General features: G+C 39.1%; 1 protein-coding gene across 2 annotated transcripts; it reads left to right on the top strand.

Moving 5' to 3' along the window:
* Positions 1-1,077: 1,077 nt before the first annotated feature.
* LOC118790135 (serine/arginine-rich splicing factor 7) lies at positions 1,078-13,005 on the top strand. 2 transcript variants are annotated; one of them, XM_036546967.1, is made up of 9 exons: positions 1,124-1,232; positions 3,537-3,717; positions 6,468-6,644; positions 7,663-7,761; positions 9,409-9,486; positions 10,408-10,461; positions 11,910-11,954; positions 12,552-12,587; positions 12,687-13,005. In XM_036546967.1, exons 1-9 carry the CDS (start codon positions 1,205-1,207, stop codon positions 12,739-12,741), a joined length of 753 nt encoding a protein of 250 aa, XP_036402860.1. In that variant the 5' UTR covers positions 1,124-1,204; the 3' UTR covers positions 12,742-13,005. The 2 variants fall into 2 exon arrangements, with proteins under 2 accessions (XP_036402861.1, XP_036402860.1); XM_036546968.1 differs by lacking the exon at positions 3,537-3,717 and having other exon boundaries at positions 1,078-1,232.
* Positions 13,006-15,082: the final 2,077 nt, after the last annotated feature.

Raw genomic sequence — 15,082 nt, 5'->3', positions numbered from 1 at the left:
TAGAGCTGTTTTGCCTTTTGTCGTGTTGCTGTACAGCTGAATGCAGTGTAAGAAAAGTAAGAGTGTGGTTAGCTATCTGCTTTAAACTGAAGATCATGGGATTTAAACTCAAAGGGCTATCAAGATGCATTTTGGTCTGATGTTGCCAAATGATATTTAAAATGTATTATTTGTGGATTTTTATGTTCTGTGGAGGCCTCCACTAAATGAAAAATTAAACCAAAAACAAAAATGAGTTGGTGAGATTTTGAGTTTTTGTGGTATTATTGGTTTGTTGTTGGTTGGATAAATTGGTTACGTTGGTTTTGGACCCCATTGATTAATGTAGGCATCCAGCTGGTTTGCTATATAAATAAGGGGGCAATTTGTTGTAGCTGGTCCAAAGTGAGCCAGGTGGCTGGTTTGCTTGAGACAGCCTTCTGGCTATGTTTAGTTTAGTCTTGTTTAGATAAGATTTACAGTTGTGACAAGTTAGCAACAACAACAATCACTCTACTGCATGGATGCAGTGAAATGAGATCAAACCTGGTGACTAAACTATCAAAACTGGCATTTGTTAAAGGTGTGGCCAACTTGATAGAGTAGGAGCCCGAATTAATTAATCATTTTATTATCCTGAGAATTGTCACATGTTTTGTTACTCACCCATGTATTTATTTGTATGTGAAATTGAAAATTTACACCATCATGAGGGAGAGGTAATGGAATGCCTGTTTTGCCATTTTGAGGATCTTCTGGTTTTATACCTCTGCTGAGATGACAAAGGTAGGCTAAATACTCCTTATTCAAGAGCAGTCTCATGTTTATCCATGCAGTAAACACATTTTACTTCATCTGATGTGATGCTTGTCCCACATTCACACTTCACTTGGCACGCTTGAAATTCTCAAGTGCTACAGGTTAGCTACCTGTGGTCTATCAGTAACTCCTGTTCACGCATTCCATGGTCCTTATAGTGCTTATGATCAATTGCCTTTGCCTTTATTTCAAATATTTCCACGCAGGTGTCAAGTAATTTAAGGGCTGCGATGGTAAGAAACAGACCATGCTTGTAAATGAGTGCTCAGCCTACACACTTACTCCTTCCGAAGGCGGAAGTCCACAGGAAGGCGGTAGTAACACGTCTTTTTGATGAACGGTCTTTGGGCCAGCTGCTGTGCTACAAGGAAAGCGGTCGTTGTGAAGCAACCGATCCGAGACTATCATGTCCAGATACGGACGGTACGGGGGAGGTGAGTGACTTGCGCATGACCACGACGCCGCTAAACATTTGAACATTTAAACATAACAGCTAAAATTACTGAAAACTAGCATTTTAAGAGTAAGATTATCTATATTTTGGGTGCCAAAATGACCCACTTCAAGCTTGCTTAGCTATGTACCTAGCTAGTTATACAGCAACCAACAAGCGAGCTAGTTTGCTCCCACAGCGTGGCGAGCTAGCTAGCTGGCTAATGGCGGATAGCAGCAGGCAGTTTTAGCAAGCAAGCTAACGTTACCTATATGTCTACGCACATATGAAATAACGTTATGTGTTCTTGCTCTGTAGCGCTGACAGATTCTTTACAATTTTTTCTTTTGTAAAACGGAACTATAAATAAGTTTGCCGCCAGAACGAGCAAGGCATGCGTCATGGTGATCGTGTTTTCATTTTCTGATGATCCTGCTGATCTTTGACAGCTCTGCGGCTGTAGCAAGCTATACTCCTGTTCTAAGCTGTTAGCCTTTAGTCAAGTTTACTAGCGAGCTAATTCATTTTTTTGTTTAAATATTTAATTTTATGCTACGGTTAACATAGCTATTTATTTAGATAACGAAGCTGAAATACGATAGCGTGGTAAATTTCGTAGCAATTCTAGGAAATAGAACGTTAGCCTAAATATTGATTTGCCTTTCTCCATTCAGTGTACTTAGCTAATAAACTAAAAGGTAACGGATAAACCCAAAGCAATTCAAATGATTTTCGTAAACGTTTTTCTAGAAAAATCATAGATAATTTACTGTGACGCTACTGAGGTTTGCGTTTCACAAAATTTATGTCACTGTTGGCGTTAGCCAGATAAATCTAAATCCTTCTACGAGCTTCTGAACCGTTTAATGGCATTGAATACATGGCAAAACATGAGAATACGTTTATTCAGTTTATTCCAAAACGGAAAAGAAAAGAATAGGTAAATAAGGAGGTGAGCAATTTCAAAAATGGCCAAGGGAAGGGTTCTGTAGTTATGGCTACTGTACCTGAAGATTTTTTTCTTCGTTTACTGTAGGGCCTCTAAAATCCTTTCTGACTGTTTTGTTTTTCATTTGATTTATTAATATTGTGTCATTGTTGCGTGATTTACTCCATTGTATTCTCAGGGATACACTGGAGATAAACTTTATTTGTATATTTTTGCAATACAATTGAAATCACAACTGTTGTTCACTAAACAAAATATCACTCATCACACTATATGCAAAGCCTTTCAGGCACCATTTCCGTATCTCCTTTACATTAAACACTGTAAACAAACGCTGGGGTCAGTCCCATAACAAAAAAGAGTTTTAATCAGTTTTGATGTGTGATGCTTGCTTGATGTATGATGCTTTCTTCTTAACATATAATGGGGAGTCAATGTGATTTGTTTAATGCAGTTTTTATTCATTTTGACTGTGTAATTTTGTCCAGCACCAAAGGTATTTATGTGTGGTTTTTCATGAGCCTTAAATATTGAAATGAACTAATAATTTTTAATACTTTTGCTAATATCAAACCGCAAGGTACAGCTTCTCAGTGGCATGAAACACAAATTGCTTATAATTCAAAGAGCAAATTACCTTTCCAATTGTCTGGTAAACGCTAAAAATATGCGCAACCCTATGAGCAGGTCTCGTTACTTTTTGCAGACTGCACATTCCTTAAATGGAAAACAGTGGGAAAAAATGTGTCTAGTAGAACATTTGCACATTTCACAATACAGTTGTATCCTGGTATGGTCAAGTACAGTTTAACTCCAGAACTGCAGTTTACATGTGGTTATAATACTCACTTCAGTTCGAAGATGAGTGAGAGCATTTTGAATTAGGCTACAGGTGTTTGTTTTCTTGCATATTAATGACAGATGTGCTTTATGAGCTACAATCAGTCTGAATTGGATTTTAATTGGCAACCCTGGCCTAATAAATGTTTTTCTCGTTATTTTCATGCTGATGTAAGAGATGTACCAGATGTTGTTTTTAGTAGTGGCTCAGTTCCTATCCAACTAGGGTCCTATCCTCTTTGATGCATGATTTATATGACCATATAGAGCAGGGTAATTCTGTGTTAAAAGTGACTGACTTCAATACAAGCACCCCAAAAATGACGAATTCACACAAAGAAGGTACTGAGTATGAATTAATATTTTAGAATGTATGTTATCTTTGGGTACAACTCTTCCTTCAGAAATTCAAAGGAGCTTTATTCAGAAATGGGGGAGGAAAAACTACATTTGTAGTGATGGATCTGTAATGGCCCATAAGTTTGCAGTGGCACTTTTTTTTATTTTTCCTTCCAGAAACTAAGGTTTACGTTGGTAACCTCGGGACTGGCGCGGGAAAAGGAGAACTAGAGCGGGCGTTCAGTTATTATGGACCGTTGAGAACAGTGTGGATTGCTAGGAATCCTCCAGGGTTTGCCTTTGTGGAGTTTGAAGACCCACGGGACGCAGAAGATGCTGTCCGCGGCCTGGATGGGAAGTAAGTGGACAGAGTCAGAAAGGGCGGTCACAGGCCAGGCACTGAATGGGAGGAGATCTGAACACTCCACCAGGGCAGCGAGATCCTCTGATCCCATGATCTGAAAGTGATCAGAGGGGTTAAGATTGGCGTTTGCAAGTCATTGATGTAATTTGCTCTTTTGAAATATAAAGACATTTTTTCCTAGTTGTTTAAATATCACTTTAAAATCTGATTACTGTCTGACAAAATGGCAAGGAGGAATTCATTGTATTTTGTGAGCATATGCCCATTCTGAGCTGCAGTATTTGGTTGTAAATGGAAAAGTATATGGCCATGTGTGAATTACCGATCATAATATGAAGGCTCCCAATTTTTATACATACAGTAGGTATACTAGCCATGCTGCTATTTACTAACGGACTGTACACACGATGGCTGAATTGAATTATGTCAATAAAAATAGTGAAATTGAAATATTTTGCTAAAAATATTTTAGCAAAAATATTTAGACAATGTAGTTGGATTGCCACAGTACTATATCTATAAGTTGCATGTTTGACTTACTTTAATATACTTACAGTATATCTGTTGGTGATTAAATATGCATGCACAGTGATCAAAACAGAGAAACAGGCAAAAAAGGATTCTAACAAGGAGGTAATGATTTTTGCCCATTTCTACTCCTAATAGAGAAAACAGACAGTTACAGCTTATTCTGATATTATGTTAGCTTTTTTTTGTTTTATGATCAGTACAATATGTTTGTTTTCGATTGAGAAGTAAAATTATTATGCACGTTTGGAATGAGTGGTTGACTAAATGACCTTGTTCTCTTGTTGAAAACAGCCACTAGGTTGTATAATGAAGTCCAAAGTTGCTACATCAGCAGCAGAGGTTGCAACTGCATGTCATACACGCTGTAAAGGACGGTGCACACACAAATCTTCCCTCTATTGCACCTATTTATAGCAATAATAGCCTGGCTATCATATGGTTGTTTTTAACTCAGAGCAAGGTTACTTAGCCAACCCTGTGTTCTTTGTGGAAGGACAGCTGGTAGGCTGTATAACAATGTGCAGTACTCTTTGACACATAGAAAAGGACATCAGCACACACTTTTCCAACCTGCTAACATGGGTTTCAGAAGGGGCTCGGCACAGAGACAGATGAGCCGTCTATACAGTCTCAGGAAGCAAAACAGATCCCAGAATAGCACGCTCAAAAAGGCAGCCTCTGCAGTACGGAGCACACAAACTATAAACAAACTTTCAGGGAATGAGAACCTCTTAGAGCAGAAAGCTCACAAAAGGCTATGGCTTGAAGGAGGGCAACTCCACAAAGCGTGGACATAAACCAACCCGACTAAATGGGTACTGTCTGCTAAATGAGGGCAGACCAAGAGATACACAGAAGGCAGAGGCCCAAACGCACCTCTCTGGGAAAAGGAACTCTAGGAAAGAGTGTAACAAAAGAGAGCAACAAATCATACCTGAGAATGTGTAAAATGTGGATGGTGAAGCCCACACAACCACAGTACATACCTCCACCAAGGGGGCACCACAGAGCAAAGCCCATCAGGATTCTACACTCCTGAGGAAATATGCAAACAACCTAGATAGACAGCTAACTACATGTTTACTTAGCTAGCTACCTGAAGTGCAAGGTAGCAAGAGAAATACCTGTCATGTTTTTTCACAGTGTAAGCAACTGACTCGAACCAACAACAAAAACAGCGATCAAGGGAATGGAAAAACCCACAAGGAAGAGCTATTGGTTACTTACTGAAAATCCATTCAACGTTCATCCTGCTTTAGAGTGGAGAAAATGTTCACATTGTACGTTTGACAAACGAGTGACAAATGTTGCTCGTTGTCAGTAATGTTTTAATATTACTATTCTAACATCCTTAGTATTGGAATATTGGATCCTTAATATCCTGTTGCTGTCAGAAAAATAGAACAAAACAAAGAATATATTCTTGTTACTGCCATGTTTGAAAGGCCATTTAGAACATTATATTCCACCTCCTTTAAAACTTTCTTCCTGTTGTTTTTCAATGATAGCCTATGGGTGAGACTGCTTTCCAAGTGCAAGGCGCCGTATTGGAGAGGCAGCAGCTGTGGAATGGTGCTGTGCCAATGGCTGCCAATCTGATTAATGCAGATGTCATTATACATGATGTATGGCTGTGTATGTGCATACATATGCATGTTACAGGGAAAAAAATGGTCAAACAACATTGCTGTCACAACACCATTGCATTCAGTTAAATATGTCTTTCTGTAATGTAGAACATATGTATAAATAGCTTCTTGGTGCTTTACATTATCATTTAAAAGGATCGTAAAACTTCCATAGGATATCAGGTATTATTTTGTATTTCCCTTATTGATTAGTTAATTAAGGATTGGCACACCTCTCTGAATGTGTGCCTTGGTCGACTGAGGCACTGAAGAATCTAGTAATACAGAAAATCTGAATTGTCCGGGATTTGTAGTTAAGGGAGTGATTTTTGGTCCAGATTTAGTTTGTTCCAAAGGAAGGACAGATGCTGTCCCACAGGTACAGTGCAGATGTCTTGAAGGAGCATCTCTCAAGCTCTCACTCTGTGGACGGCTCAGTTCTGTTAAAATGCATTATTCATAGCCTACAGTGTACTTATTAGTCAGGCCACATGAAATGCATGTTGTAAGTTCACAGGCTCTGACTTCTCCACCTGTTTGTTGCACAGTTTGCAGTAGTCGTCACACAGGCGTTGTTTGTTTCAGGGTAATTTGTGGCTCTCGAGTTCGAGTTGAGCTGTCTACAGGAATGCCGAGGCGCTCCCGCTACGACCGGCCGCCCACCCGTCGGCCTTTCGACCCCAACGACAGGTGCTACGAGTGTGGTGAGAAGGGGCACTATGCCTACGACTGCCACCGCTACAGTCGGCGTCGACGGAGTAGGTAAGTGCACCCCCAGAACATGCCACTTTGCCACCCACCAAGTGTTTCTGTGCTTACTGAATGCTACTTACAGTGGCTAAAATAAATATAAATCTCATTGCTGTATGCTTACTGAAGTATGTGCACAGATTTTACATGTTGTTGTCACTGTTTGCTGTTTATGACTTGCCTTTTTTGTTTTGTTTTTTTTTTTAATCTGAAGTATTCTGAAATGATGCTGCAATATTAATTATCCACCTGGTCAAAACCTTTCAGGTTTCTCCGTTTGAATCACTCGCCTTGATTGTGTCACAAGCCTTTTCGGTTTCATGAGCCATCTAGCAAATTCGACACTTACGATCCTTCTAGACCGTGAGGTGACCAGCATAAAAGGCCATGTCCCCCTCGAGCACCTGCCACTCCTAGCCACACCTTAAGATTTCATAGAAGTCAGAAAATTTGCTTGAGACCAGACGATCCTCCAATAAATTTGGCAATAATTTCGGGCCACGGTTTATACAGAAGAGCGACCCCCTGGGTGACCGCAGACCCCGTCTAGAAAAACCCTCATCTATCAAGCCTCACCTTGAGCGATTTGGCTGTCAGTACGATCATCGTTAGATCGAAGAATGCGCCTAGATGCAGAGATCGACTGATAAGATACTTCTAGATCTGCTGGACCTTGGTCCAAAGAGGGTCGACCTGCAAACTTGCAAGGTTTATTTCAAGTAACAATTAATGTGTTTTCTTTTTTCATCTGCTCATATGTAATATTAATAATAACGTAAAGTGTTACTTGTTATCTTACTTGGAAAGATTTGTCTGCTTCATGCAGGATATACAAATATACTGCAGTAATACTATATAGACAAAAACAATTCCATTGCATATGTATAGTGTTGATAGTGATATATGTCATTGCCACAATGTCATTGTTCCAATTTTAGTGATAATTTGACCACAAGTAGACTTGCTGTGTATGTTGCTGCCAAGCGCTGCTCCGGTCACCACTGATCTGATTGTCCCTGGCTGTGGTCAGGTCCAGGTCACGCTCGCGGTCGCGGTCTCGTTCGCGGTCGCACTCCAGGTCCCGGGGGAGGAGGTACTCCCGCTCGCATAGCCGCAGCCGTGGCAGGAGGTGAGCGCCACACACACGGCATAACCTTTTGCTGGTTCATGTTTGGTTCAAGTGTCATTAGGAGATTAAGTGAATAAAAGTATTTTTTATTTATAATTTGTGAATAAACTACGGAGGGAGAGTGGAGTCGAAATGGTTTTATGTGCTGCTCAGAATAGAACGTCAGTATCCATGCATGATGAGGCAATTCGGCTACCAAGCCAAGGGCCAAACGCAGCTCCCCACACACTTATGTTGGTCCTTTGATCATTGAGGGGAAAAAACCTCATAGTATGCATCAAAGATTGCAACTACTTGGATATTCAAGATAGTGTTTTTCTAGATCAAGGACTGTGTTGCAATAAATATAACCACCTAATTCTCTCTTGTAAATATGCCTTGGTTTCTTAGTTGTTATTCATTGTAGATCTGAAATATTTGGGGTTTTTTAATATAGATTTATTAGTTTAATAAACACTTTTCTTTTCCAAATTGACTGTTTAGCTCACATAGAAACAAAGCAAAGGTAATGATGATGCTTTATTATGAAGCTGGTAAATAATAGCCATAGATATTTTAAGAATGTGCCTACTTTATTTATACACATATGCATACTACTTATTCATGTATTCTTTTTATCAATAGGAAATGGGAAATACTTGGCCAGCCAGTGTTTTATTTTAATCTGCCCCCAAGACAAAGGACTTGGTTTATTAGTTAAGGATTGTTTGAATTTGCAGTTGCTCACAAATCAATTACTTGGACCAGTATGCAAATTGTAGTTAAATAATTTTAAAAAATGAAGAAAAGTTGTTCTTCCTCTCATCAGTATTCATGACAGAGGGTTCAAGACCCCTTTATAGCTTTTCATTTAAAGAATGAATTTTTATTCCAGCCCTCACTTGAAATGAGTCATTATTTACACAGAAAGAACAGCACTTCATTCAGAACTTTAGTGAGAAAAATTCAGCTTTGGTTCAGCTACTTGATAATTTAGCCCTGGGACTCAGTGTGTAGCTGAATATGATTTTTTTTTTACATGCACTTCCCAAGTATGATACGCTATATGGACAAAAGTATGCGGACACCTGACCATTACACCTATATGAGCTTATTGGACATCCCATTCCAAAACCATGGGCATTAATATGGAGTTGCCCCCCCCCCCCTTTGCAGCTATAACAGCCTCCACTCTTCTTGGAAGGCTTTCCACAAGATTTTGGAGTGTGTCTGTAGGAATTTGTGCCCATGCTCTGTAAGTTTGCGTGGTCTACCACTTCGTGGCTGAGCTGTTGTTGCTCCTAGATACTTCCACTTGACAATAATAGCACTTACAAGTTGACCGGGGCAGATCTAGCAGGGCAGAAGTTTAACGAACTGGCTTGTGGCAAAGATGGCATCCTATGACAGTGCCACGTTTAAAGTCACTGAGCTCTCCAGTATAACCCATTCTACTTCCAGGGTTTGTCTATGGAGATTGCATGGCTGTGTGCTTGATTTTATGCACCTGTTAACAATCGGTGTGGCTGAAACACTTGAACTCAATAATTAAGCGGGGTGTCCACATACTTTTGGCCATATAATGTATGTCCTTGATAATCAAACTGGTAGTCAGGGAATGAGCATTGATTCCATGATGGAAATTTAAGCATTCTTCTAATGTTTCAGGTCTCGATCCTTCTCCCCTCGGAAGTCACGCTCCGCTTCTCCAAGAAGGTCTCGATCCGTAACTCCTAAGCGGTCCAGGTTGGTTTTTTTTGCTTAGTGATTATTATTGTGCATTCTTCCTTTCAGTCAGTCCTCCGTTGCTTTTTGCCAGAGTGCTTTATGAAAATTGGTACAGGCAGTGTAATGTGCAAAGAAATAGTAAGCTATTTATATGCATGGCCACTGGCCTTGTGCAGCTGTACTTTAATTGTCCTATGCAAGCACAACATCCTTTCATCCACAGGAATTTCACTTTGTATTTGCTTGATGTCTTCCAAAACTATAGCTAGGACTTTATTTGCCATTCTCTTGTCACACATCCTGTATCCACCTACTATCAAAAAATAAGATGCAGAAAATGCATGGAAAAGTTAAAATCATATTTGTATGTCAGCCAGTTGCCCAAAAAATAATCTTTTTTCTGAAGTTACACATGGTATTATGAATCAAGATTCTTGCTTGGTGGTTACTCTCTGAATTTTGCACTTCAGACACAAGGATGGTTGTGGATCAACTACTAGTCCTATCATCTTTATACATTTTAGTCTAAAGAATAAATGGTAACTGAAATACCACAGCTAAGGACATGTAGTGTTTGCTGTACAAGCAAGAAATTTTTGCTTCATAACTGATTTTTAACCAGCAGCAGCAATGTTTGATATAAAAAATGAGTGGCACCTGCCTGATTTGGCAGATTTAAAAGGACGGAATACCGGACAGGCACCTGTTATGAGCAGCCAGTGTAATGGTCAGGCTGAAGTCCACTGAGTTTCTTAGGAAACCATGGAGGCAGCCACACTGACACATAGTCAGACTGTGAGTAGTGGAAAAAGCCACAGTTTTAAATGCAGTGTTAAAGAAACATGCTTTGGGAACCACAAAATCATACGAGAGGAGGATGATGTTGGTGATTATTGCTGTTATTATTATTACGATTGTTTTATTTTTCCTCTTTGTCAGGTCTAGATCAAGATCTGGATCAAGGTCCCGTTCTAGATCTCGCCGAAGGAGCAGGTTAGTGTCATTTCACTGCAAAGCTGCAAATTCATTAGTGACTCACTGTCTGGTAACCCAAGGGACAGTGTCTTTCAGAATACAGGCTCTTTAATCACAATCTTAAATTGAACCCCCACCTAAGGCTGTGATGTTATCAGACATGATTTTCTTATTACAGCTACACATGCGTGTAGTAAGATGTATTCAGCACAGATCAAATTAACATCGTTTGCAAGGTTTATTTATGGCTGATAGGGAAATGATAGGATCAATAGATGCATTCGATGAGTTTTATTTTCTCAAAGAAATACGTAGGAGCATTTCAAATCAGGGATAATGGCTGAGCTGAATGCAGTTTGATTAGTTATTCAGATGTCTCTCATTAACAGCACAATTGACATGGCTAAAAATCAGGCTAACAAGGCAGAAAGTCAGCCCCATCGGGAAAGACCAGAGGAACAGCAGGAGGTCCTAATAATCTCAAATGGTTCACTGCAATCACTGTACTCAATCAGTATAGACCATCTTAACAATAAGGCGTTGACTACATTAGTTAAGAAGACTATATTAGTTAAAATGCGGTGTATTTGAGTAGGTGTTATAGATTCAGCTGTGTCAGAGACAGGGCATTGTGCTGAGGCAGTAAAGCCTAACACTGCCTGGACATACAGCCAAGATTATACAGTATATGTCAAAGATGGTTGTAATAAAACTATACTGTTGCCCTGGTCTGACCTCCACCACATTTACAATACTGTGTTTAGGTTTGGCCACCACTCTCAGAAGGGCAAAAAGACTGCTTTTTTGCCAGAGAAAAATAAAGTGCTTACATCTCATTAAGAAAAAAGAGACTGGCGATATTTGATTAGAGTATGTACAATTATTAAAGGGATTGATAAAGAGTACTTTGGAAGCTAATTCAAGCTGTCACATCAATGATACTGCACTAGTGGAAGTAAGTCAAATGTAAATTTCACACTGGCACTGGAAAATGGTTCCACTGAGAGTTATTACCATGGGGAGTAGCTTGCCAGGATCTGTAGTGGAGCCAGAGACCCCTGAATAATACAAAACCAAACTGGACACAGTGATAATTTTACTCTGGGCCTTCTTTCAAATGATGTTTGTAAATTGTTTTTATTGTTGTCCAAATTGTGCATTTTTATTGTTGTTTTTGATTTTTTTTTTATTAATGAGAAACATAATAAAAATAAGTTCATTAGTATAATAGATAGAGGTAAAATCATAAGCCAAGGCAGGCTTAGTGACATGTTCTCATCATTATTATGTTCTTACATTGTTTGTGTTGCAAGTCAGATATTTAAGATGTTTCACAGTTTCTTGTTTGTTGATTGCTTTATACAGCTATATGTCAGTGCCATGTGAAAGCCTAATAAACCACTTTGCTGTGCAATGAAAAGTTGCTCTACTTAACTGTTACTTTTGATGATCGGTGTCTCCCCCAGATCTGGCTCTGCACACAGATCCAAGTCGGGTTCTCCAGGGAGGAGGTGAGGGCTACGCAGGATGCTGCTGATAAATTTCCAGGACTGAGCTTGTGATGCATGCGAATCAGTGTAATGTATGCGCACTGCCAGGACGGCAGTGTAGCAAAGCCAACACACAGCAGTGCCCTTGGGCTTGGCCATGAACAGTATCACTCTCATATTTCAAACGCATACAGCTGAAGACACGCTCATCTGCTCCTCTTCTCTATGTACACAGACGTTTACATATCCACTCTGCAAGTGTGTTTTTAATTCATAACAATTAACTTGTTTATCCTGCTGGTCTTTAAACCATTAAAGTATGACAACAATTTAAAATATGAAAGTATGACAACAATGAAAACGGGAAGAATTTGAATGCCACCTTATTCATTTAGCAGTATTATTTTTTTGACTGTCAGGTTTGTATTTGCATTTGTGTTAACATACTAAGCTGAATATTGTCTGAAAGGGGTGCAGTTTTCAGAAAGTGGTGGGAATTTGAACTAATCTGTTATAATTCTACTCTAAATGCACATCTATAAAATGGTAGTACATGGAACTTCACTCAGGAATGACTTGTTTAAAAAAGTCAGTCTAAAATTTCCATTTCTTTCTCAGCCACTCAAAATCTAGATCATCCCCTCCCAAACAAAGGTAAGTTTGTATCTGATAAAGGCGGCATTTTATACGACTGACTTAGTTTTAAAATTGTAATTAATAAATAATCTCCCCTTTTTGTTTTCATTTTTTAAGCCGTTCCCCTTCAGGAAGTCCACGCAGAAGTGAGAGCCCAGACAGAGATGACTGACCTTTAATACAACCAAATCTTTAGAATGAAGAAAGGTATTTACATGACGATAAGGGATCCCTCTATCTCTGAGACTTAAATTCAGAAGTGCAGTGATTTATGTTCCTCTAGATTCACATAACACCTTTTTTTCTCTTTTTAAGAACAAAATAAAAAATGAACATTTATAGACTGCAGTGTGAAGGTTTTCTTGTTTAGTAGGAATGCATCATTTTTAATTTTTACAAGAGATCACGAGCTGTATTAGCTATTCACTGGAATGTTTTTTTTTAATATATGCACAACAAATTAAAATTTGGCTGAACTGTAAATAATGTTTCGAGTGAGAATTCAGTATTTTGTGTGGAAATCTGTTTTCATAATGATGTCTTTCAAAAAAGGGGGCACCTGTAGAGGGAGCTGTTGTTCTGAAAACGGCTGATGTTTTTTTTTAGGACCCAAAGCATCACTTCAACATTTTTTTTTGAGTTGTAATGAAAGTGATTTTCATATGTGGGCTAAAAGCACAAAATGGTCTTGTTGTGGATGCTGAGAACTGTATGTACAGGCTAATATGCTCAGCAGATCATATTATCATATCTTCATTAGCAGCTGATAGCAAATGTCCACATAGTTTCTTCTACCCTTTTGATCCATTTGCTTCTGATCGACCCAGAGTTACACTGGGGTCCAAAATTATTGGGACACTTTTTTTTCTGAAAACCCACAATATTTTTGCTGCATATTCCATCAGACATTGGGAAAGTCATATTTATGTCAATGTCAATTTCAGCTTCATCTTCTGTGACCACGTTCCAACCTTGTTAAGTTTATATAGGCTTCAGCATGAGTGTTCAATTAGGGGGCAGGGCAACGTTCATTCAGGCCTAATTGAAGTGATGGTCATTTTTGTTCACTTGTCTGCACTCAATAAGTATGTAGGTACCTTTTAAAATTAAGTTAATGTCATGGAATTGTCAGTTTGTTTGGCAGAATTAATGTCATACATATTATTAAAATGTTGGAAATAAGGGTAGTCATCAGGCAGTCGTGTGCCAATCACATAAAGAGATGTTTTGAAAATGTTAATAGTTGCCAAAACATGTAACTGTTTTCGCCACACCATAAATTAGGTTCGAGTGATAAACTTAATAGCTACATGGACACATCCACGCTTAACCACAAAATGCCCAGGTGTCCCAATAATTTTGGACCCTAGTGTATATCTGACCTCATTTCTAGCTCTCTCAGCATGGGCTACAGTAGTGTTTTTTCCTCAAAAATAATGGACCATGAAGAGGCTGCTTCCTTTGACAATTAAATGTGGAATAGGTTTGTCTAATTTACAAGCGGTCACCCTCTGCAGTGGATGTTTTTCTCTATATAGATGTAGTTTAAGAACACTGGGGGTTATATGTGGGCCAAAGGTTGTGCCTTACAGGTCCCCACTACCATGTGTATTGTACAGAATGTGGATTGTGGATAGGTGTGAGCTATTTTTCTCTTCAAAAGTCTGATACTGGAAAATAACACCTGCATTTTCAAAAAAGGACACATTTGTATCAGTTTGGTGTTGACTTGCTGTTTATATCACACAGCCAGTTTCCTCAGTTTTATTTACAATCCAGACCATTGTGCCTTGTGCTCCATGCATTTTTAAAGAGAGATTTTGTGCCAGTGCACCAATACCAGTGCATTAGGTGAGTCTTTTACCTTCCAGATGTACAAAGGCACAGTAAACATGCTTGTACAATGTGAGGGAATGTGTTTTTCTATGTCTGGAAGAAAAAAAAACTTGGTATGATGTTTGGCAAGTAATCCTGAGCTTGATTCAGTTGATTACAGCATTCCACCTCATTCATTCTATGATTGCGCCTATGCTGTGTGCTGCGGACTCTGAGATACGTGGACATTAGACTCTTATCTCGCTTCTTGAGGAAAGAATCGATTTCGTTGCCTTTTGTGGATTTCAGCTGATAGCACCATTGCACCAGGTCTACTTTCAGATAAGGGCTTTTTAATTAAAAAAGGACTAAACTATCTGGACCGGTCACAGGTTAACCTTAATCAGTTTCTTTTGTGTCCCATGATTGAAAAATTAAAATCCAAGACAACCTTAAAACATTTTCTTACCTTACACTAACTCTCACCAGCAGTATTACATGCCATCCAGGCCAACTGGTGATTTCTGCAGGTTTTTTTTAAGGCTATGTTCCGGTTTAGCAAGTGGTTTTGTCCACACTACCCCGCTGTCCCCACATGCCTTCCTCCCTGTTATGCCATCACCCATCTTGGTCTGATTTCTTGTCATTTGCCAGTTTTCACCCTACTCGAATCGAAATTTATTCGGTACTTATGGACA

This window comes from Megalops cyprinoides, chromosome 15, assembly GCF_013368585.1.
Source record: "Megalops cyprinoides isolate fMegCyp1 chromosome 15, fMegCyp1.pri, whole genome shotgun sequence".
Classification (NCBI taxonomy): domain Eukaryota; kingdom Metazoa; phylum Chordata; class Actinopteri; order Elopiformes; family Megalopidae; genus Megalops; species Megalops cyprinoides.
The sequence above is the reverse complement of the archived record's forward strand: the minus strand, read 5'-3'. Positions and strand labels throughout refer to the sequence as shown.

Coding starts and splice junctions, on each gene's coding strand:
- LOC118790135 (XM_036546967.1), top strand. CDS start 1,205: ATGTCCAGATACGGACGGTACGGGGGAG. Junction 10,462..11,909: donor AGATCTCGCCGAAGGAGCAG/GTTAGTGTCATT, acceptor TGTCTCCCCCAG/ATCTGGCTCTGCACACAGAT. Junction 12,588..12,686: donor TCATCCCCTCCCAAACAAAG/GTAAGTTTGTAT, acceptor TCATTTTTTAAG/CCGTTCCCCTTCAGGAAGTC.